Below are 23,726 nucleotides of genomic sequence, written 5' to 3'. Positions count from 1 at the left end.
AATCTAGACTAGTAATGAGATCGTCAACAACAATGCTGTGTTACCACAAACTTTTCCATCCAGATAAGAGAATCTGGGATAGGGCTCAGATTTCTAGCACAGGTCCAGCTCAAAACCAGTGCTTTTACGCAATTTTATTGATAGCAAACCTGGAGACACTAGAGAAGGGATGAGGATAAAGAAGTAAAATAGCTTATTCATGAATTAGATATAGTCAGTTTTGATTTGATGTTCACTTTAAAGGGAAAGCTCAGCCAAAAATAAAAATTGACTTACCCATCCAAGATGTAGGTGACCTTTTCTTTAGCAGAACAGTAAGAAGATTTTTAGCAGAAACAGTGTTTCATGGTGATTCGTAGAATGCAAGTCAAAAAAAGCATATACAGGTAAAACGAAATGAATACCCTTTGATCCTGATGATATATTGAGGTCTTATGAAGCGAAAACATTGGTCTGTGCAAGAAACTGAACATTATTTATAACATTATTACCTATAATCCAGAGCCTCAGACAAACAGGGAAAATATGATTCTTTTCTGCGAACTAGTTCTTTCAGACAGTTCGTTTTAAAGTACTGGATCATATACAACTATATACTGGTTCGAGTCAGAGTGTCTGTCGGACGTCCATAAGTGAGTTTTGATTGAGCAACTTGTAGATCTATGCTGCTTGAGCCAAAAACTGTTTCAGATGGTATAGTTCGATTTGGTGAACTGATTCAACTAATTCACTAAAAATAACCAGTTCAAAACAATGATTAGCTTTCGAACTGGACATTACTCTGGACCGTTTGACTGAGCCTATCATTTACAGGTAATAATAATAATAATAATAATAATAATAATAATGTTGTAAATACTGCTCAGTTTCCTGCACAGACCGACCGCTTCACTTCATAAAGGCTGATTTATACTTCTGCGTCAGACCTACATTGTAGCCTCTACGCCGTAGTCTATGTGTCGGTTTATACTTCTGCGTTGTTGTCTGCGTCGGCCTGCAGTACACATACAAACCGCTAGTCTGCAGTGTCCACGGCATGTTGCTGCTGTAACCAGCAGTATCATGGCAAAAGCCGAAGAAGAAGCGGCTTGTCCGAGAAGCATTATAGCCGTGACGGCAGAAAATAAATATCAAATCATTAAATCATTATTTAAAACTACAAAAAGGAGACAACAATGGAACAGGAGATGATATGGCATTCTTTCAGTCTCCACAAGGACTTGTACCACGTCAGATCAACATTGTTTGTCGCAGACAACTACTGATGTGTAATGCTATGTAGTATAATAAATGATAAGACACTTGTTCTTTGATTTGTTTTATTTTATATAAGAAGGTGTAACATTAAAATATATTAAAGTGCACATTATAAACACACCAAACTCAAGTACATACGGAGGAAGGGGTTCTAGCAGACCAATCACAGCGCTTGCTGTATTAGATTTATTTTATTACACGCTATTAGATTTCTGGAGAGGTGCACGTCAGGCTACGGTGTAGGTCAGATGCAGAAGTATAAATCAGCCTTAAGACCTTAACGTATCGTCGGGAGACACAGGTATTCATTTTGTGTTGCCTGATATATTTTTGACTCTCAAGCGCCGGTAGACATTGACTTGCATTTTATGAATCACCTGCTAAAAATATTTTTAAAAGATTAAAAGTCACCTACATCTTGGATGGCGTAAAGGAATAGTTCACCCAAAAATGAAAATTCTGTCATTAATTACCAAACCATTATCCAAACCCGTAAGACATCTCTTCATCTTCAGAACACAAATTAAGGTATTTCTGATGGAATCTGAGAGCTCTCTGAACCTCCCATACACAGCAAGGGTCCTTACATGATCAACATCCAGAAACATAGCAAGGACATGTCCTTGCTACGTTTCTGGACTTTGACAGAATTTTCATTTTTGGGTGAACTATCCCTTTAAGGGGGCATGAATAATGCTGCACAGGACACAGGAATCTTGAACTTCAGATGCACTTGGCTAATGACCAATTAGAAGCGATCTTCCTAAACTGCAATCAGCTCCCGTGTGTGACTTTGTGACAAACCCTGCTCTTAATTAATCACCGTGACCGGGAGATGCTCTCCTGGGTGGGGCGTAAGAAGCTTAATCAAAAGCACTAATAACGAGAGAGAAATTGAATTCTGCACAAAGAGAAAAACATATGATGTGCAAGGACATGGCATCAGTTAGCTGGTCTCTGTGGTCAGACAGGGAAGGAGGTCAGGGTGCCGCTCTGATATCTGGGCCATTTGGAGGTCAGTTTTAGCAGACGTGTTCAAAAAGATGTTCTGAAAACTCCTAATCCGAATCCTTCCAGCGAGGCCCACAATTACTGTCAGTCCGCTCTCCGCGGCAGGCTAATGCCTTAATTATGACCTATTTAAAAGGAGCTGGGAGTCTGAGGAGAAGTACAGGGATCCTGAAGAAATGTTTAGGAAGTAGATTTTCAGCTGTTATGGATGTCTGCTTGTCTTAACTCCATTATTTAATGTACCTGTAACAGCAGCTACACAGCAGAAAAATCTAATTTCTCATTCCTAAAATAGCAGAAGAAAAATCTTCTGTATAAAACTTTCATAAAACCATTAAGCATCATGCGACAACTGCAAGCATTCCACTTTAAACTTCAAATAAACAATTTACATAGGAAAGATTATACAAATGATTAACACAGAAATCATTTCTAATATTACAAGATTAGTGTTGAAATTAGCTCAATTAAGCATTTTACATAAGCTACAATTTTGGTAAGAATGTTTTAATGAATGATTTACATTTAGAAATGTGCCGTTTTACCAAAATAACAAATCATGAAACATTAGCAGAACAAGTTATAAAATTTGCAAAGCCATTTTTTGTTGCAAAATGTTGCAAGTACTGTAATAATGATTTTATGGTGATTTTTAATGTACAAAAAGTTAGCTGTATTAGCTGTATTTCAAGTTCAAGTATAAATAGTTTATCGAATGGTTAGCTCAGTTTAACTTTTAACATGTGCGCAATTGTTTTTATGGGCGATTTACATATAAAAGAACTTAATCAATTCACATGAAACATGAATGCAACCATTTTTATAAGCATGGTTTCATTAATTATTTCCACTTAGAAAGTGATTATAGTGATTTATATTGTATAAAAATGATCCTCATCTTGAATTTTAGATTCAAAATAAATGCAATTTACTGCAAAATTGCTCAGTTTAGCATAAACAATAACATTCATACGAACAGTTTAAAAAAAAATTTATACAGATATTAACTCAGTTTAGCATTTTACATAATTATGAATTCAACTTTTATGCACAAATTTAGAAAGTACAGTAAAGTTGCACACTTAACATGAACAAACAGATACAGATTCAACTAATGTTTTACGAATGTAGTCAAACGTTTGTTGCAAAAAATAAAAAATAATTATTTGTCATGGTGCACTTTTGCCTTTTTAAAATAAAAAAGCACTAAGAATGAGTGCAAGACTCACCCCCGGTAAAAACGTCAACTTATTTCCATCCATCCACAGCTCTCTGATTCCTGTAAGCTGCTCCAGCACTTCAGGCTGGAGAGAAAGAAGACAAAATTAAATTTCACATCCTCAGTGACAGGAAATCCGCCACTACTTTCAATGAATAGCATTAGAGGAGAAAAATGCATATTAGGTGCTGTCTACCAGAGAAAGACTCAATGAGCGCATCTGCATTCACTGCTGATACATCTGACACCTGGCTGCACTGAGAGCTAGAAGGTAAACGCAGCTGAAAGACAGGCAGGTGCTACTCACCACTTCAGTGAACTCATTACTGCCCAGATCCAAGCGCTCCAGCTGTGTGAGCTTATGCATGCTCCTGCAGACACACACACACAGTATTACTAACATTAACCATGGATTAAACACATTTAGCTTTGTACATAAACATATCAGAGCATTCATTGTTTTTTGTAGGAAAATGTCACAATGGCTCCCAAAGGCAAATAAATGGCACACAAAGACATTTATCGAAGAAGTAGTTACTGCTAATCCACTATTTATTGGCAGTTTTAGAGCAATGTTAGACTTCAATCCCCAGTTTCACATAAAACCAGAGCCAGTATATAAACTGAATAACTTAAAAAAAACACTAACACTTTAGTATAGGGACCAATTCTCACTATTAACTAGTTGCGTATTTACATGCCTATTATTAACTGTTCATTAGTACTTATAAAGCACACATTCTGCATGAGCATATTCAGTATCCATAATCCTACACAATACCTAAACTTAACAAATACCTTACTAACTATTAATACGCAGCAAATAAGGAGTTTATTGAGGCAAAAGTCATAGTTAATGGCAAGTTAATAGCGAGAATTGAACCTCACGATAAAGTGTGGCCAAAAAACAAACAAATATATTCTCCAAGATCATGTTTATACCTAGAGGTCAAGCTATGGAGTTTAAAGATGTTCAGCAGCAATAAATGAATAGCAATAAACATTAAGTCAATGCATTTTACCTCTAAAAAAACTCTATCTTACTTATAAATCAGTAAACACTGACCTGAACATTTTTGTGTTATTTTTAGCTTTTTTGCCACTTTTACTGATAGAGATTTTAATGAGAGAAGGGGAAATGGGAACAAGATTTGGAAATGACATTAGCTGAACCAATTTCTGCAATATTTAGCATGATATGGTCATTAAATCATTGTGCTTAAGGGAAAATGTCTCCCAGTCACACAGCATGATATGCCAGTGATGCAGAAATGAAGTCTCTGGAAACAAAAATAAATAGTAAAAATGAATTAAATAATAAATAAATAAAATAAACGCACACACTTACAATTAAGTTCATTGGACTACTATTGCAAGTGTGTATTTGTTAACTTATTTTCCTAAGGGTGACTACTAAAAGACCACTATCAAAGATTGTACGGTCACCTTCAATGCTTCACAGATCATGGGGCATCTAAATAGGCTTTATTCCCAGAAAGCTGAAAATCTGGCCTGGTCTTCATAACACGTTCTCCTGTTCCAATCTGCTTCTGCAATCTCTATATCTGCGTCAAACCCTGAACTAACATCATCTAGTCAGGTAGGTGTGCTTCAGGGCAGGGTGTGCTTTAAACCGCTGCTGACGTGGACCTGGACACAGATCAACAGCCTGCGGGCGTATGGTATCCGTGGAAAAGCTTGAAGAGGAAATCAAAGTCGAAAGGATATATGGCTCTGGGAATTGTATTAACAAATGGTTAGAAACCGAAGGCTTTTTTTTAGTAAAGTGAATTATGTATTGAAAGACAAACGGGTTGCTGGCTTAGAGGATTGTAAGAGAGATTCATTCATCCCGGGTTTGTGTGAAGAAGCATGCAACCAATCGGTCACTCCGCCGGCCAAAAAAACTCACTGACCCCCAGAGTGCTGAGCAATCCACAGCTCATTAGAAACACAGACACGCACATCATGAGAACCAACCACACAATGGACATCTGAGAGGACTGCTGAAACCGCACAGAGTCACAAAGTTATAAGAGCAAAGTGCAATAATGGTAAATGACTGACAGCTTTCCGTCTGCATTGGATCACAGAATACTTGCTTCTTCCTGCTATGCTTCCTGAAATAGTCTTTATCTGCAGGAATTCGCTGCACTGACCAAAAGAAACCTACTCGGTTTGAAAGTGACTTATGTGTGAACCAACATCAATAATGAGCAACATCATTCATAACAGTAGTGCTGTCAAACGATTAATTGCGATTAATCGCATCCAAAATAAGTTTTTGTTTACATAGTATGTGTGTGTACTGTGTATATTTATTATGTATATATAAATACACACATACACAGTATATATTTTGAAAATATTTACAAACGTAACATTTTTCTTAAATATATACATGCATGGGTTTGGATTTTGGATGCGATTAATCGCGATTAATCGTTTGTCAGCACTACATAACAATGACGCTTAACTTTGTAAACATAATTGGTGAACTCTTTTCTCTCATTTTATACATGATTAATAAACTATTCAGTTTGCCTTCTGGCTTACGATGGATAAAAAATTAACAACTGATTCATGGCGCCATGGTCTTGTGGTTCATTCATGTGTTTTGTAACACAGGCATTTTGCTCAAGTGGCTTTTGTTGAAAACTTTTAGTGCCTTAATGAGTTGTTTTTACAGTAACCCAACAAACACACCAGAGGCCTGTGTGTTTTGATTGGACCGTGTGTTGAATAATGGAGCAGAGGCTGGCATGGAGATGGTGTTTTTCTGTGGCTCTCACACACAAAACAAAAAAACGAGCCCTCATATGATGCAATATTGGCTACGGAGCCAGAAATGATAATAAAACCTGTCACAGCATGTCACTTCAGAGCCTCTTATGTAAGGCTGAACAATATGATGCCACCGAGGGAGCCAAAGAGAGACGTTTGTCTGTATTTATAATGCGATAATCAGAAGGGGCGCAGCGGCACGGATCATATTTTTTATATTTTAGAAATTCAGATGAATCCCGGAAGGCCACTTACTTTGGCAACATCTTTAACTGGTTCTCCCGCAGCTCCAGAATCTGCAGTTTGGTTAGTCTGACGAAACAGAGAGGGAGAAATATATAAATATAAATTATTTACAAACTGACAACAACTAAGATTAACAAACGGTGCAAAACTAAAATAAAATAAAAATATGTCAAAGGTGCCTGAATAGTATATTATTTCAACTGGAAATAATATTTAGTGAAATTTCAGTTTAAAATGACAAACTTGAGGTTTAAAATGCAACACAAACGTTACGTAATAATGATTTTTAACATAATAAATGTAACAGCAAGATGCTAATGAACACTACTAATGTTTTTCTGCAATAAAGTTGCTAATTAATGTTCCAATACTGGTCTATTGTCTATTTAGACCACATACTCTAAATATACTGTCCTCTTTTTCCTATTCAGTAGAATTATGCAAATTGTTGTCCTCGGGTGACCTTACGGCGCAAAACAGCATGTTGCATGTTCATTTGAAGTCTATTTCAGGCTGTGTGTGCATGTTTATTATTTTAAAAGTACTGCTGCACAACCCTTCACAGGAACCGCACTGCATTTTCATAGGAGCGCATGATTCCTGAGCTTTTAGATATGATACGAGCTCCAGGAAACATTAGAAGGTGCTTTCCGAGGACAGTTCGCACATGTTATTGTAATAGATTAACAGCTTGCGTAAATCAAGATGCTTGATGGATGCAAGTTAAACCTGTTTTGCGTGTGCTTGGAAAACACTTTCTATCTTTGGGAGAAGAGTTTTGTCTGTGTTATATTTTAATGTAGTACATTGGCCAGTCTTGAATCTAGGTGCTGTCTGATCTGAAATGTGTGTGTGTGTGTGTGTGTGTGTGTGTGTGTGTGTGTCTGACCTGCCGAAGCTGGCCGGCAGGAGTCTGTCTGTCTGTGTGTGTGTGTGTGTGTGTGTGTGTGTGTGTGTGTGTCTGACCTGCCGAAGCTGGCCGGCAGGAACTCTAGGAAGGCGTCGTTCAGGTAGAGCTGGGTCAGGCTGAGGAGCTGCGTGAAGCCCTCTGGGAGTCTGCGGAGACACGAGAGTGTTTCATTACATCACAGACAGAACGCACACAGCAGTCATCTCTGCTGGCTATGTACTCACTTTGATATAGGGTTCACACTCGCTTCTAGGATGGCCAGGACTTTACAGTTCTTGATATTTTCAGGAAACTCCTGGATGCCTGAAATTTTAAAGAAACAAAAGTGATTCAATTATGAATTGCTCGTTTTATGTTTTCTCTCTTCTTTGTACCCAGGGTTTAGGAAACATTTAAAATGATTGAAAATATTGACTAACTGCAGACAATTCATATACAAACACTCGTTCAGTTATTTCAATACCACCTCTAATACTAAACAATTACAAAAAAAAAAAACATATATTTTCTTCTATTAATTTTTATGCTATAGTATTTCTAATTCTATTAGGAATTCTATTTACATATCTCAACTATTATATCTGTGAGTCTATAAAATAAAATTAAATAAAATTATAAAAATAAATAAAGTGATGGTACATTACCTACACTACCTGTCAAAAATTTGGAATAATTAATAAATTATTATTATTATTATTATTATTATTTAAATCTTTTGACAGGAGTTTCTCATGCTCACCAAGCCTGCATTTCCTTTTTTCTTTCATAAAAAAAGCAGTAAAAACTTTAATATTGTGAAATATTATTACAATTAAAAATAACTATTTTCTATTTGAGTATATTTTAAAATGTATTTATTCCTGTGAATCAAAGCTGAATTTTTAGCATAATTACTCCAGGTGTCAGTGTCACATGATCCTTCAGAAATCATTATAATATGCTTGTAACTATAGTAATATTTTACAGTATTACTTTATGAATATAAATGCAGCCTTGGTTACCATAAGAGAAGATGTCTTTAAAAAAATAAAAAATAAAATAAGTTTTTAACAAGTATTGTAAGATGTTTATATACTGATAGTATACTTTATATGGTAAATATCTGAGGATTATGGCACTATAAGTATTATCTGGAATCAGAATTTGAATTTGATAAAAATAAGCGGTAATTCATATATTACTATTTTTGCCCAACTTAAAAATACATGACACAATGTCAAGTAATAACACTTGGACAACTAGGTCTTTATCAAAATCGACCACTAAAGAAAACACCCAACACCTAACACTGTTTTTAGAATCAACACAAGCTGAAGCAGCATTAGAGCTAGACTGCTTACTTCCTGTCCTACTAACCGCACAAGCTGAAGTGTGACGCTAATGTTAAGACATCGTTCCTCCAGCGCACTCAGATGCAAACTAAACCAGCGTGCAGAGCAAACCACAGAACACACACACACACACACACACACACACACACACACACACACACACACATCTGAGAGCTCACATCCACCACACAAGGTGACCCACCTTCAGCAGCTCTGCTAAAAACAGACATGTTATGGTCAGGAAGGGAGTATCTATTAAAAGTCATGGAAACCTGCAAATTAACATCTTTGTAGAAGCAAATAAATGCTACTTATGTAAAACAGATTAGCTGACAATAAATAAAGGATGATGAGGAATGTGTATTATTAATGTAAATAGGGTCAAAGGTTTGGGGTCAGTGAGATTTGTTATATATATTTTTTTTAAATATTTTTTTATTAAATTGTTTTGAAAGCAATGAATACTATTCAGCAAGGATGTAATAAACTTTCAATCAAAATTGACGATGAAGACTTTTATGTCGCCAAGCTTTCAAAAACGTAACTAATTCTATCCATCAAACGTTCATCATCATCATGGTTTCCACAAAAAATATGAAGCAGCAGTTTCTGAGCAGCAAATCAGTATTCTGAGGGATCATGTGACACTGAAGACTGGAGCAATGACTACAGGAATAAATTACTGTTATTTTAAATAAATAATATAAATAACAGTTATTTTTTATTAATGTTATTTTGAATAAATACAATAAATAGTTATTTTATACTGTAATAATATTTCACAATATTTACAATGTTTATTTCTGATCAAATAAATGCAGGCTTGGTGAACAGAAGAGACAAAAATATATATATATATATATATATAATTTTTTTATATATATATATATATCTATACAGGTATATATTATTTTTAATTAAATAAATAAAGCTGACATTTTACAGACCCCAAACTTTTAAAAACATATATAAAATATTTCAAATATTAAAATAAATAAAGCTGACATTTTACAGACCCCAAACTTTTAAAAACATATATAACTGCTTGCAAATATTTTTTTTATTATTGTTATTTGGTCTCATTAACCCTTTTATCTACTGAATGATGTTGTTCTAAAAAAATTGTTAGTTTTTTTTTTGGCTGAAGAAAAAAAAAAGGCAGCTTCATTTGATGTGACAGCCCATTGCATGAAAACAGTGCTTTGAATGAGACTTCCTGTTCTGGGCTGAGCTCGTCCCTGTCTGTCATTGCTTTATCAGATCCTGCAACACACCAGCTGAACGATGAAGTGATGTGTAAACAGATTTGAGCATGTGTTTGTAGTGCTGTGGTCTTCACTCATGCTTCAGAATGGAATAAACTGTTTCCAGTGACAAACTTCAGATTGTCATCAGTGTACAGGATATCAAATCGAGAGGGAAATCCTATGGCTCTGTTCCAATCTGTCTAGATAGGCAACTAGCTTCCATTTGTTCATATGTATTATTTCTAGCGCTTATAACTAACCGTACTGCACACAATTCTAAACCAATGAGCGACACATGAAAATGCTTATTTACAAGGACTGGCAAGTGTGCAGACTGAAATGAATGGTGAATGTTGTATCTCATTGTAAACTGAAATCCAAAACGTGTTGCTGGCCGTGATGAATTGAATTACAGCGGATAAGGGGTCAGTGAGTCAGTGCAGATATCAGTGTGCCTCCGCTTCGGTTATGGGCCGGCCGATAGCGTAACTAGACTCCAAAAAGGACAAAGAAAGAGGAGATTAAATGGCCGCTTTTCTTACTGTTCTTGCTGACGTCGAGCTCCCTGAGGTTGATGAGGTTTGCGATGCCCGGCGGCAGCACCGCCAGGTCGTTGTCCGGTAGACTCAATCGGTAGAGCAACTGGCAGTTGAAAAGTTGCTGTAAAGAAAAGGAAATTGAGACAATTGGGAAACATTCATGGAAATAGTAATGAGATCAAACTTCATGTGAATAACTGATGAGCAGTCGGATTCATTTCAAATAGATTTTGCAGTAAATTAGTTCTGGGTAGGTGAAAGAAAACAAAATAGGGTTTTCGATGGACCTTCATGTGATCTAGTCCCAATGCGCTTTACAGAAATAACATTTCTGTGACACAAGGCCATTCATGATAAAGGACGAGAAAGACAAGCGTGTAACATAATCAGGCTTTTGTAAAACTTTCTAAATTCAACTCAGTGGAAACTGTTGAAACGACAAGTAGAGAAAACCTGATCACAGGTACTCTGCTTGTAGTGTGACTGAATGATATATAGAACATCATCATGTATTTAGTATGAATTTGCTAGCAATATAAATAAAGCAACACAGTGAATACTAGGGGTGGAATGATTCACGGTAAAAGTCCAACCGTACGGATCTCCACACACGCGGTTCAACTTAAATCTGACAACGCATCTGTAATATGGGTTATATTAAATAATAACACGTGAAACAAACAGGATTCGGCCATAGACTGTAAAAAAGATGGACGACGCACCTTCACACACTTCCACTGAGGAAAAGTGAAGCCTCCATTGTCCCAAATAAATAATATTGAAATAATATTTAAGAAATTTGACATCATTTGACAATGGATAAAAAATTTTTTTTTTAAAAAGTGTAAAATAAACATATTTATACTTTCGATGACAAAGTGTTTTTCACAAATAAATAAATATTTAATAAGAATATAATTAAAAGGAAGTAAACACTGTAACCAACAGGGCTATCGGTTTTCTGGGAAGTGTGTGCATTGGGAATAATATTTTTCAGATAAAGCCAGGGTAACACTCATTTCACATACAGCACACAGTGAAAATGACATGAATATGACTGGGCAAATGCATAAAGCACAGCATAATTTGAAATGACGAATTTAAAGTTTAAAGCATTCAATTCACACGGACCGACCGTCACACAGAAACATGCGATCATGCAGGGCACATGCACACTTCACAAGATCTCACAGCTGGATTCAACTAAGTTTGCAAGGTTTGTGAAATTAAATGTTCATTAGTCATTCAAAGATTTGTTTAAATAATATAAATGCATATTTCCTGACGGCAAACGAGAAAGTTTTAGAATGTTTGCCTTTCTATTACTAATAATTTAAAACCAATCGTTATAATACTTTGTATATATTAATTCATTTGTTTAACTGTTCTATTTTGTTATATTGGTGCATATAAATGAAGAAATTATTAAACTATATTTTTACCTATCTTGTGAAAGAGGCTGAGCATATAAATTCGTAGATTAAATGTTTTGAATCTTCTTACATTTTATAGAAGCACATTCCAGAAAAAAATGTGGTTTCTTGACTTACAATTCTAACTTTATTTCTCGGAACAGCAAGTTTATGTTTCACAACTTGGAGTTCACAAACTGATTTTTTCCCCTCAGAACTGTGACTTTTTATAATATAATTTTGCATTAACATCTCAATTTTGCCCATTTTTTCTCAGAATTGTCAATTTAGTCAAAAACAATTCTGACTTCTTACTCTCAAAATAAGTTTATATCTTGCAATTTAGAATATCTTTCTCAGAAATGCTAGTTAATAACATAATATTTCATAATATTTGGTTAAACTGATGGTTATTGAAAAAGAATAGAGTAAAGATTTTAAACCATTTCATACCAAATGCATAAAAAATTCAATACATGTATACAGTATGCCATAAAATGCAAAAATAGCCAAATTCACACGTCCCAGTCCTGCGGTGTAAGCAAATCGTTTGCTTGTAAACAGCATGGCAGTAACAAACCACACGTGCTCTGGAGGTGCTGCTTGCCAGCTAAAATAAAGTGCAGCGTTTCACCGTCTAAGCATTGAATGAACTTTTTGGAGACATGCAATATTAGTGTACTGATGGTGCAGGAGTGCACTCGTACTTTGGGCAGCTCCTCGATCTGGTTGGCGTCGAGGTAGAGCTCCTCTAGGGTCTTCTCGAAGCTGAAGATCTCTTTTGGGACCTGCTCCAGGCTGCAATGTGAGTAGTCCAGCGAGGTGACGGGCTCCTCCTCGCCCCGCAGGCAGCGGCACGGCACCAGCCGCACAAACAAACTCCGCTTGCTGCTCATCCTCACCACAGCTCAGGCACTAGAGGAGAGAAGGAGAACATGATCAGCACCTCATGAACCTTAATAATTCATGGACAGGAACACTGGGATACACGATAGTGCTGTCAAAACAGCTTGGTTTACAGCGAAGTTGAACACGGTGCAGGAAACCAGCTTTTTATGGTTCGTAGTTGATCTTGAGTAGGTATTGTTGAAGTAGGTGTTGCTCATTTAAACACTTTTAAAAATCATTTTAATATTTATTTTTTGTAATTTTAGGTTTCGAATGTAATGTCACAAACTTTAACTGATTTAATTTTTTCACTAAATCTTAATTTTATTTTTTTTTACAAAATATCTTCATGTTTCGAATGTAATGTCACAAACTTTAACTGATTTAATTTTTTCACTAAATCTTAAAAATAAATAAATAAATAAAAAAAAACTAAAAAAAAAAGTGTTATCACAGTAAACTAAAAAAAAAAGTGTAACCAAAACAAAAAATAAAAAATAACTAAAATAAAATATAAAAAAATGCTTATTTACGCTAGTTGCCAAGTCATCATTTACCATTTGAATTTAATGTAATTTAATAAAATATAAATTATATATAATTCAATAAATAAAATTATAATATAAATAATTATAAATTGTAATAAAAAATTATAAAAAATACACAGACATATAAAACCAAATACTACTAGAAATGACAAAAATACACAAAAAAAATTAAAATCAGAATGAAAATTTAAAATCAGAATGAAAAGAGAATATGAAAAACCTGATTCAAAATATTAATAAAAACTATATAGTATCTCAATGACACTGAAATAACACTGATTTAAACTCATAAACATAAACGACAAAATAAAACATCTGAAAACTCCATTTATGAAACTGAATTTTGTTGTAAATATGACGTAAAGCATTTCTAGAATAAAAATGAAAATCTGCTATTTATCAACAAAGCTTTTTGTCCCATCGTTGGCAGTTTGAGAAATTACTGACTAAAATTTATTTAGTCATATTTTTTTTTTTCAATGAACAAATGAATGTTTCTGACTAATTTTTTTGGCAAGATTAACACACATTTAGATATAAAAATATTGCTAATACAGCCGACAATTAAGCATCATCTACAATAGCACTGAGAGGAGCACATTAACATTCATTAAAACCCATTTATATTCATGGCTGGCCTGAAAACAGCATCATTACACAATGTCCTTTCATTCTGTTGAAATGGAAAAAGACCCTCGATACGGCATCAAAAAGGCTGGCCCAAGGTTTGCTCATGAATCGACACACAGAGCGGTTTTCTGCTCTGCAGTCATACAAACCCAAGAGCAACAACAATCACTGCTGTAGACACAACTCTTCTCTGACCCCTCATGAAGAGCCCTTCAATCTGCATCTGCATGACAACAATGAAGCACCAATGCTAGGGCCCTATGAAATCCCTTTTATTTTTTCCCAAATTCAAATTCATATTTATTTATTTACCTTTCTTTCCATCCACATTCATCTTTATACCAATTCCATTTTTTCCATTTTAATTTTTCTCGACACCTTTTTAAATGGTTAAATTAAATTTTATTAATCAAAAAGCATGTCTAATTATTAAAAATCATGAAACATATATTTTCACATCAATTTATTAAAAGTTTAATTTTTTTCTTCGAACAATATACATGTTTAGGGCCCTATGAAATGTTTTATTTTTTCTTCACCATATGTTTTATTGTTACCTAATGTTGTGTGATTATTCCTTAAAACATGTTTGTTTCTTTTTAGTAGTAGTAGGCTATGTACATTCTGCTGAACAATAGTAACACATTTCTGGCAAATACTTGTCTTTAAATGAAACCGTTTTGGTTTATTTTAGTTTAATCCTTTTATTTTGACGGTTTGCCATGAATACCAATACGGCTTAATATTTACAGATACTAGTCCATATCACGATTTGATTTAAGTGTAATGACCTATTTTTGATTAATTCATTCAAAATTTGACAAATTCCATGACATTCCGTGTTAAACTGAAAATTCCGTTTTTATGACTGGATTCCGCGATTCTGTCCGCGTTTTCTGCATCACGGAAATCATAGGGCCCTACAATGATAATGCTATTTAGATGCACGAGCGACGTTAAAATCTGCTGAGAAGACATCTGAAAATGATCAAAACAAGAACATTTGTTGCACAACCAGAGCCACGGGAATTCAGTTCTGCATCATTCACAGCACGTCAATGAAAGTTCACTTTAAAAGTCAAGGTGAATTGTTGTTTGACAACCTATTAAACATCCTGAATGTCACATGTTTTCAAAGGGAAATGGGATATTCGATAAGAAAAATCAGTAGCATCATCTATTGAAATTGATTGGCTCATGCAACATACCAGAATACAGGCAGACTGAATGAAAGTCACTAAATCAACACCTGAAGGACTCTACTGGTTAATAACACAAAACAACACACAAAACCACAGCCACACAAAAAACACACCACACAAAAAAAAAAAAACACATTTAGACTATATAACAAAAACACTTATACTCCAAAAAAAACCTATAAAAAAATAAATGCGTAAAGTAAAGTAAACCAAAGATGGAAAGTTGATTTCATGTTGAATCTTTTAAAAGTAGAACAGTGTGTGGCGTATGAAAAACCAGAGATGGGTATCAGATCAGATGGTTTAGACTTGATAAGTCATTTATGCTTTGCGTAGAAGCCTGTTGTTTTCACTGGTGCTGGTTATCTGTATCTGTCCACATTATCCATCTATGGCATCAATACACCACAATCTGCGCTTTCAGAGCTGTGCGTGAGCTGAAAGACCGCCGAGCACAAAACCATCACCGCTGAGGCCGCAGAGAGCTAGAAGAGTCACTACTGGGTCACATTCAGGACATGTCCTGCCACCACTGCATGCCAAATAAATGCTGCTATCAGATTGTTTTAGTATGAATACAATAGTATTGTTTAGAGACAGACAGATAATCGCTTCGACCAATGTGTTTAACAATGCTTTTAACATTTTTAACAATCAGCTCTGATATCAGCTCTATCGATAAATGGCACCATTTGATGCATTTCCCATCCAATATTCCAACCATATCTACAGATATATGCACTCAGGCAATATTTACAAAAATAATAAATTAAATCATTAAATATTTACATTAAATAATTTACATTATTATATTTATTACCTTTATGTAGTATAATAACATACTGTAATTATAAATAGTTGATTTTAGTTGCATTTATAATAAATGACAAATTTAATTAATTATTATAATTGTTAATTATTTAAATATATAACATTATTATAATAATATTATCATATTATTATTAATATAATTAAATGAAATTGTAACATTCAACAATAATAATAATATAACTAATATTTTAATAATTATTTTAACACTGTCGCTTTAATTAATTGAACAAATAAACAATTATCATATATATATATAAAAAAAAAAAAAATACTAACAATTATAAAACAATCATAATTAAATTAGAAAACCAAAAAATAATCAATAAGCTTCTTTTATTACATAACAAGCTTATGTAGCTTAGACAACCAAAAAATAATGTATAGTAAATTACATAAAAATAATGAATTATTATTATTATTATTATTATTATTATTATTATTATATAACATTATTTTAAAATTATTATTATTATTATTTAATAATTTAGTATTAAACAATAATAAAATAAAATTATAAGTCTTATAATTTAATTACAAGACATTTATAAAAAAAAGTAAGAATAGTTTTAGTAATAACTAATTTATTATTATTATAACAAATAACATTTATTATTGTATATAGCTATTATTACTAAAAATAAAAAAAACAATACACAATACATTTTACTTTTCCTTTACTCAAATCAAAATCCATATCAAATCAAAAAACAAAAGAATGCATTACCATAAAAAGAGCCTGTGTGTGTGTGTGTCATAAAAGGCGGTTCATCAGCAGAATCAGTTCATCCTGGTAATCCTGCAAGCTGTTGGTCTGAAGCCCAGATCTCGAACCGCTGGTCTACACCGTCCCAGACAATAGCAGCAGTTGTTTTGGTGATGTCGTAAAAGACATTTAAATAAATGAATAAAATCTCTCAAGGTCAGGCATACAAGGGTAACGTGATATGAAAATGACACGTCAACTGTCCTGTTAATAAATGAATAGAATCCAATTGAATGAATGATTTAAGGCAGGGGTGCCCACACTTTTTTGTGTGTGCTCTACTGGATCTATTGGGGCTCCCCTGATTTAGGGAGAGTAAAAACACAGGCCTCAAGCCTAGTTCCTGTTGGAGCCGGTCCAGTCGCAGCATTGTGTTTCCACACACGCTGTCCTGATTACGTAGAGTCCTGTGGTATTGTGATGGGCCGGCTAGAGTATCCGCTTCTACACGTGAACTTCAGCGCACAAAAGAGACGCAATCAGCGCAGGAGGGAAAAACCCCTCTCGGCCTCAGGCTTTATTGGGAGAAGTGTGGGAAAATATGTGCGAAAGATTTCCGATTCCAACCAGAAACGGTGCTGCTTCAGGGCTCATGTGATGATGAACGCATGCTGGATTATATCACCAGTGCTGGGACGAGGCTGCATCAAAGAGCTCGCTGTGGAGGAGTGTGGAGAATGTGACCTTTCTCAAACATCCGCCAACAACCAAACCAACCACCAAACCCTAGCACCCAAACAACCCAAAAACATGCAATCATTAAAAGCAAGTATTCGGGACCGCGAGCATCCCAAACAGCTGTTAATGAACAAATGCGGCACTGTGTCAGCACACACCTTCTCAGTCTTTTTTGTTGATTTAAACACACACCTTCTCAGTCTTTTTTGTTGATTTAAATAAAAGGCTTTTGCTTAAAGGCTTGAAATGGATGTCCTCAAATATTTGTTTTGTTTTTATAAAATGTTGTAAAAAATGAAAAAGATTAACCGGACAAGGTATGGATCACTAACAAATAAGAGTGTCAAGTTTTTAGATATCTACTCATTCATGTTTGTTAAAACTACTAAATAATAATAATAACTGAATGACAAAAAATGTCATATGGTGTAACCATCAATAAAAATGTGATACTTTCCTTACACCTTGAATACATATACACATCTAATCATCATTTGAGAACAGACCAAAGTATTAAGCAAAAACTAAACTCATATAAATACATGAATAAATGAATGAATTAATAAATTAGTATATTAAAGTTTTTAAGGGTCGTATTACTGAATATTTTACTATCTGCGAACTAACCTTGCCTCGTCCCAAAAAGGCCAAATTATCTGATATTTTGAGTGATTTACTAACCTTGACACACAATCATGAGGATCTACAGGGTGTTTTTTTTTTTTTATAATTAATTTGTTTATTTTTTATTTATTTATGTAATTGTACTGTGCTGGTTTCACAGTGTGACTGACTTTCAGACTATTTTTTCCCCAAATAGTTTTTGCCAAACTGCTTCATTATGGTATTATGCCTCCCAAAAATATGAAAATTAAAAACATTTACAATAAAAATAAAATAAACTTAAAAAAAAAAATTAATAAACAAATTAACAGATCTGGACAAAGTTAAAATAACAATTAAAATGTGAAGAGCTGAAGCCCAGACCAGTGTTACTGCTATATTATTATATTTACTGTTAATATTTCACATTTTTTTTATTTATATATATTTATATTTCCAAATTTTTTTGTTTATATATTTATATATATAGTTATATATATTTATATATATATTTATAGTTATATATATATAATATATATATATATATATATATATATTATATATATATATATTATATATATATATAGATATATATATATATTTTTTTTTTTTTTTTATGTTTGTATTATAAATAATTTTTTTTTCGTTAAATGTTGTGTGTCTATAAATTTTTATTAGTTTTTATTTATTAGTTTGAGTTATTTTAGTACTTCAGGTTTAACTAAAAGATGAGAAATAATGGCATGGCAAAAAGTTAAAATAAATAGTCGTTTTAGTTTTAGTTAACAGTAATAACCTTGGTCTTGACGAACAGTTGCTATAATCATTCAGAATAGTTATGTGTAAGGCACAAGTCATATGGGATAGTTTTATGGTGATTTTTATGTTGTATTTTGACATTTTCAATACATCCACAGCCCTATTATGCAAAAAAAAAAATGAAAAAAAAAAAAAAAACAAACTTCCAGACATACATCATATCAAAACAAAACAAAACTGTCAAACAGCAGTTTCTGAAAGCAGAAACGCACACATGTGGGGCCAGCGAAAGCCCTGGTACGGTTGCTAAGTTCAGCTGCTGCGGAAGGTTTGTGCAGACAGTGATAGCGAATGAGAACACGCTGCTCTCCAGAGGCCTGCCCTTATCAGTCATAATAAACACGACTGCTGACGTTGCCTGCGGAGGGAAATGGGCGTGCTTGGCCCCAATGCAAGCAGGTCCGGGGCCGAGGTTCAGAGTTTCCCTTTTAACACACTTGCAGACAATGACGGCCAGATCCTGTTGCAATCAACATTAAGACGACTACAGAGTGTGTAAGAGCTGCAGGGAAGAGGAACAGAGGACACTATGAAGCAGCTAGCACAACCGCTACTACACGTTTCTTTTAGAAATTGTAATTTCTTCTTATTTCAGGCATTTACTCTCCTGTGGCTTAAACACAAGCATGTATAATTTGTTCATTTGCAGTGCGTGGGAAAATACGGTCTTACTTCCTATTGGTGCTGACAGCATCGTGTGACGCATGTCATGCGATACAGCCCTCAGAGAGGATGCGACTGTCTCTAAGGAGCGACGCAGCTCAGCAAGCCAATAGTAATGAACACCACATGGCCTCTGCGCTATAAAAACACATAGAACACACTGAAGGAAAGACCTGAGCCGTATCTACACATCAGGGCTACAAACTAGCTAGAAGATAAACTCTCAGAAAGATACAAAGGTGTCCCTGCAGTGATAGCCTAAGGTACATCTTTGTAGCTCTTTACCCCTAAATATTAGTACCATTTAGAATTTATTTTATTTCATTATTTTGTTTTTGCTTTTATAATAAATTAAATTACTATATAGTTTCTAGAGAGTTGGTTAGATCTCAGATAAATTGCTGCACTTCAGATTAGGTTTTCTTAAAACATCTGTCACATGATTATTAGTCTACAACAAAAATAAGTTATGAATATTTTATCAATTATTACTACAGTTTCAAATTTGTTTTGGGTTGTATAAAAAAAAAAAAAGTTACGAACTCAACTGATTAGACATCTTTCAGAATATAGAAAAACAGAAAACACTGAATTTGAAAAAAATAAAAAATAACCTGAATTTATGAAAATAAATTAAACAGATTTCATAGCACCCTAAAATGTGTTTTTGTTAAAATTTTAATTGTTATTATACTGCATAAGTTTTATGATTTAAATTAATTAGACATGAATTAAAATAAACATACAAAATTAAAACAAAAAAACTGAATTATATCTACAAAAGCAAAAAAACCCAAATTGACAAATAAAATAAAAATAAAATAAATTTAAATTTTAAATTTTATGTGTTTCATTATTTCCTTTTATAAGACATGCTTTTCAGTTACTAAAATTCAATCATTAAAACAGAATCCTGAAAAATTTAAACTGAAAAAAAAAAAAGATTTCATAAGACCCTATTATTGTCAGGCACAACGTAAAAAAAAAAAGACCAATTTGTAACCAATTATGGGTCTCTCTCTACCAGCAAAGCCCCAGAACACCCTAGCAACTGCATAGCAACATGTTAAAAACACTCAGGAATGCAACCAACCACAAAACTCAAGCATTGTGATAGTAAGTTTTGCAAGCACCAAAACTGTAAATAGTAACTGTAACAATCTAGTTTTCACAGCTGTCTTCAAACTGTTGTTCTCACTTATCAAAACTCAGCTATAATCCAAATGCTAGTGTGTGCGTGTGTGTGTGCGTGTGTGTGTGTGTGTGTGTGTGTGTGTGTGTGTGTGTGTGTGTGTGTATACGAGGGGACAGGAAGGTACAAGAGAGATTTGCCTGCTGGCACAACTTTCACATCAAACAGACCTCCCACAATCTGTCCTCCCTCTTTTGTGCCAGTCCACACGGCTCTCTTTATCTGGAAAACGCCAGCCCGTCATGCAGCCTTTAACCCTTCGGGTCACCGCCGTTGCCATGGCTACAGCTGGCCCGACGTGAGAGTACGGCGGGGTGAAAACAGTGGACAATGTGACAGACGCTGCAGCACTGCTACATTCCACAGCGGCAGTGCGCCTCAAGGTTAGCGGATCATATGGCATAAAAAACAGGTGGGTAACGTTCCAAAGAAAACACCTGTGGGGTAAAATCACACCTATAGACTGAGCAGAGGAGGAGGAGGAAGCGGCAGCAGGAAATCCTTCACACGCACGCTGGCACTGCAAAGGCCACGCCACTGTGATGAGCACGCTTTCCATGCATCATTCACCCTGGATTTCTGTGTGATAAAGTACAGGCTTGTAGTTAAAATCTAGAAAAACAATGTGACTTGAGAAGCTCAGAGGAAGCGGGGGGAAAAGTTCACAGACGCTCAAAAAAACTAAATTACAAATTCGCATTGCACTTTCCCATAAAACTAGAGCTACAACTAATTACACACTTGTTTATGTAGTGTTTATATTTAAAATGTATTTCAAAACAAATATAAATTAAATAATTTAATTTTAGATTTTTGTGCACATTATGCATAGCGTAGCATACATACATTATATTTGTTTTTATAGCCTTAAATGTTCATGTTGTTTCCAAACATACAACTTCTGCAGTTTTAATCAGACAAAAACAAAGAAAAAAAAAAAAAAAAAAAAATCACATATTACTGTATTTTCTGAAATGTAGGTCACGTTTTTTTCTGAAATGTGCAGAGCCAAGCATGCAAAATATCTGGATACATGCCACATGAGAGAATCATGTGAGCCAAAGTTTATTTGTACAGCACATTTCCCGCATACCGCATGTTTCAGTTTAGCTTTTATCACTTAAACTATTTATATTCTTTGTTTTTGTTCTGTTCTGAATACTCTTCATTTTTAATGGTTTTTGGTGGAGTGAGGGAAACTAAAATACATGTTTACAGTGTTTGTAAATGGATAATTTACAAAAGAGTTTTACATTATTTCTGAATAATAATAAAATATGACTAATACACCAGTGCAATGCTAATGCAATTTAGACCTTCCAACATATGATCAGGACTGACCTACTTTCTGGATAATTTAACAAAATAATCGTTACTTTCAACCAAACAAAAAACAAAAGCCTATCTGAGTGAACATAACCATGATATGTGAAAGATGAAATCCTGATAACATGGTAATATTACACATAGCATACTATTGTAAGCAATACAGTGCCAGTAACTCGTTGAAACTCCAACACAGTAGGTGGAGGTACTGCACCTTAACACTAGTTGCCACCTGTCACGAAACTAAAAGAAGACAAGCATGACAGCTCGGCGTGTAGCTACTTCAGTCACTCAAATTCACATTATCGGAAATGACAGCAAAAATGAGACATTTATGCAGACAGATTGTGTAAAACAGAGTCTGCAGGAAGTGCTGATAAACAGTTAGTTCTTTTTGTATGATTTTGTAGAGTTACAAATGTATTGAAGCTTGTTTCCGCTATTGAACAAAAAAAAAATTCTCAAAAATGTTGACTTTCTCGCAATTGCAAGTTTACATGTGTTTTTCAGAATTGCGTGATATAAACTTGTAATTGACTTTTTCCCTCCCAAAACCCAAATTTATTCCCACAAATTAAAAATATTTCTCTCAAATATAAAATTTTTCAATTGAAATATAAAATTGCAATTGTGAGTTTTTCATCTCACGATTCTGACTTTATATCATGTTACAACCTCAGAATTATGAGATATAAATTCTGACTTTCTCAGAATTGTAAGTTTGCATCTCCCAGTTCTGACTGTGTTTCTCAGAAGTGTGTTTACATCATGCAACTGTTACATTTTAACTAGCAATTGTGAATTTGCATCAATTCTGAGAAAAAAAAAAATTCTAAGTTGTGCGACGTAAACTCGCAATTGTAAGACAAAAATTTTAAATTACCTACTTTTTTTTTTCAGTGGTGGAAACAAGCTTCCATACAAACTCTCTCTTTTAGTCTCACTACACTCATATTCTGAGTGAATTTATTGCCAAAAAAAAGAGATACAATTAAGTTAAAGATGAATTTGACCATTATAAATGCTTTATTTATAAATGCATCAAAAATCCCTATAGATGTTGTAGTATCATTATAGTAATTAATATTAGCCACAATAATAAAATAGTAAAAACTGGCCCTCTTAAGTGCCTTGAAAGTGACAGGTCAAGTTTGACTATGCAGAAATGTGACAGAGATTTTGAATTATGAATTTTCTTTTTAAATTTGCTCTGTTCCTCAAATACACCTGTATGAATATTTTGTAGACATTTTTTGAGCTCAGCATCTCCACTTCTTATAAAAAAGAAAAAGATCACCAGGGACTTTCTGCCTGTAGTCTGAAGCGATTAAATAGCCAGTAAATAACAGAATTGCCATTTTTGGTTGAACGGCTCCTTTAAGCAGTGACCCAGCTGAGACTTCAGCGTGGCTCTGATGAAGAAGATCAAGGCAAATGATTCGGTGTGAATCAGAGGCTCTCCGTGACTGCGGGCCGCCTTGTGTGAATTCGCTGACCCATTTCCCGCAGCTCCACGGACCGGCTCCGAAGACCAATTAGACAATGGTCACATTTTAAATTCAATGCGGCTTGGCTCTCCAACACCCCTCCCCCCGCCTGCGGTTATCAGAGACTCTCTGCTCACAAC

At 34.3% G+C, this 23,726-nt stretch overlaps 1 protein-coding gene across 2 annotated transcripts in view; it reads right to left on the bottom strand.

The window, feature by feature from the left end:
* Positions 1 to 23,726, bottom strand: part of erbin (erbb2 interacting protein) — a 78,552-nt gene that overhangs the window by 25,696 nt on the left and 29,130 nt on the right. Inside the window, exons 1-8 of one of the 2 annotated variants that reach the window (XM_042732195.1) lie at positions 21,230 to 21,348; positions 12,664 to 12,871; positions 10,548 to 10,665; positions 7,652 to 7,730; positions 7,484 to 7,573; positions 6,527 to 6,583; positions 3,795 to 3,858; positions 3,498 to 3,572 (exon numbers count right to left, since the gene is read on the bottom strand). In XM_042732195.1, the coding sequence (XP_042588129.1) occupies positions 3,498 to 3,572; positions 3,795 to 3,858; positions 6,527 to 6,583; positions 7,484 to 7,573; positions 7,652 to 7,730; positions 10,548 to 10,665; positions 12,664 to 12,852 (672 nt within the window). In that variant the 5' untranslated portion in view covers positions 12,853 to 12,871; positions 21,230 to 21,348. Of the gene's footprint in view, positions 1 to 3,497; positions 3,573 to 3,794; positions 3,859 to 6,526; positions 6,584 to 7,483; positions 7,574 to 7,651; positions 7,731 to 10,547; positions 10,666 to 12,663; positions 12,872 to 21,229; positions 21,349 to 23,726 lie in introns of those variants that run through there. The other variant, XM_042732196.1, reaches the window with a different exon arrangement.

The sequence above is a fragment of the Cyprinus carpio genome, chromosome B10 (genome assembly GCF_018340385.1).
Source record: "Cyprinus carpio isolate SPL01 chromosome B10, ASM1834038v1, whole genome shotgun sequence".
NCBI classification, from domain to species: Eukaryota; Metazoa; Chordata; class Actinopteri; order Cypriniformes; family Cyprinidae; genus Cyprinus; species Cyprinus carpio.
The sequence above is the reverse complement of the archived record's forward strand: the minus strand, read 5'-3'. Positions and strand labels throughout refer to the sequence as shown.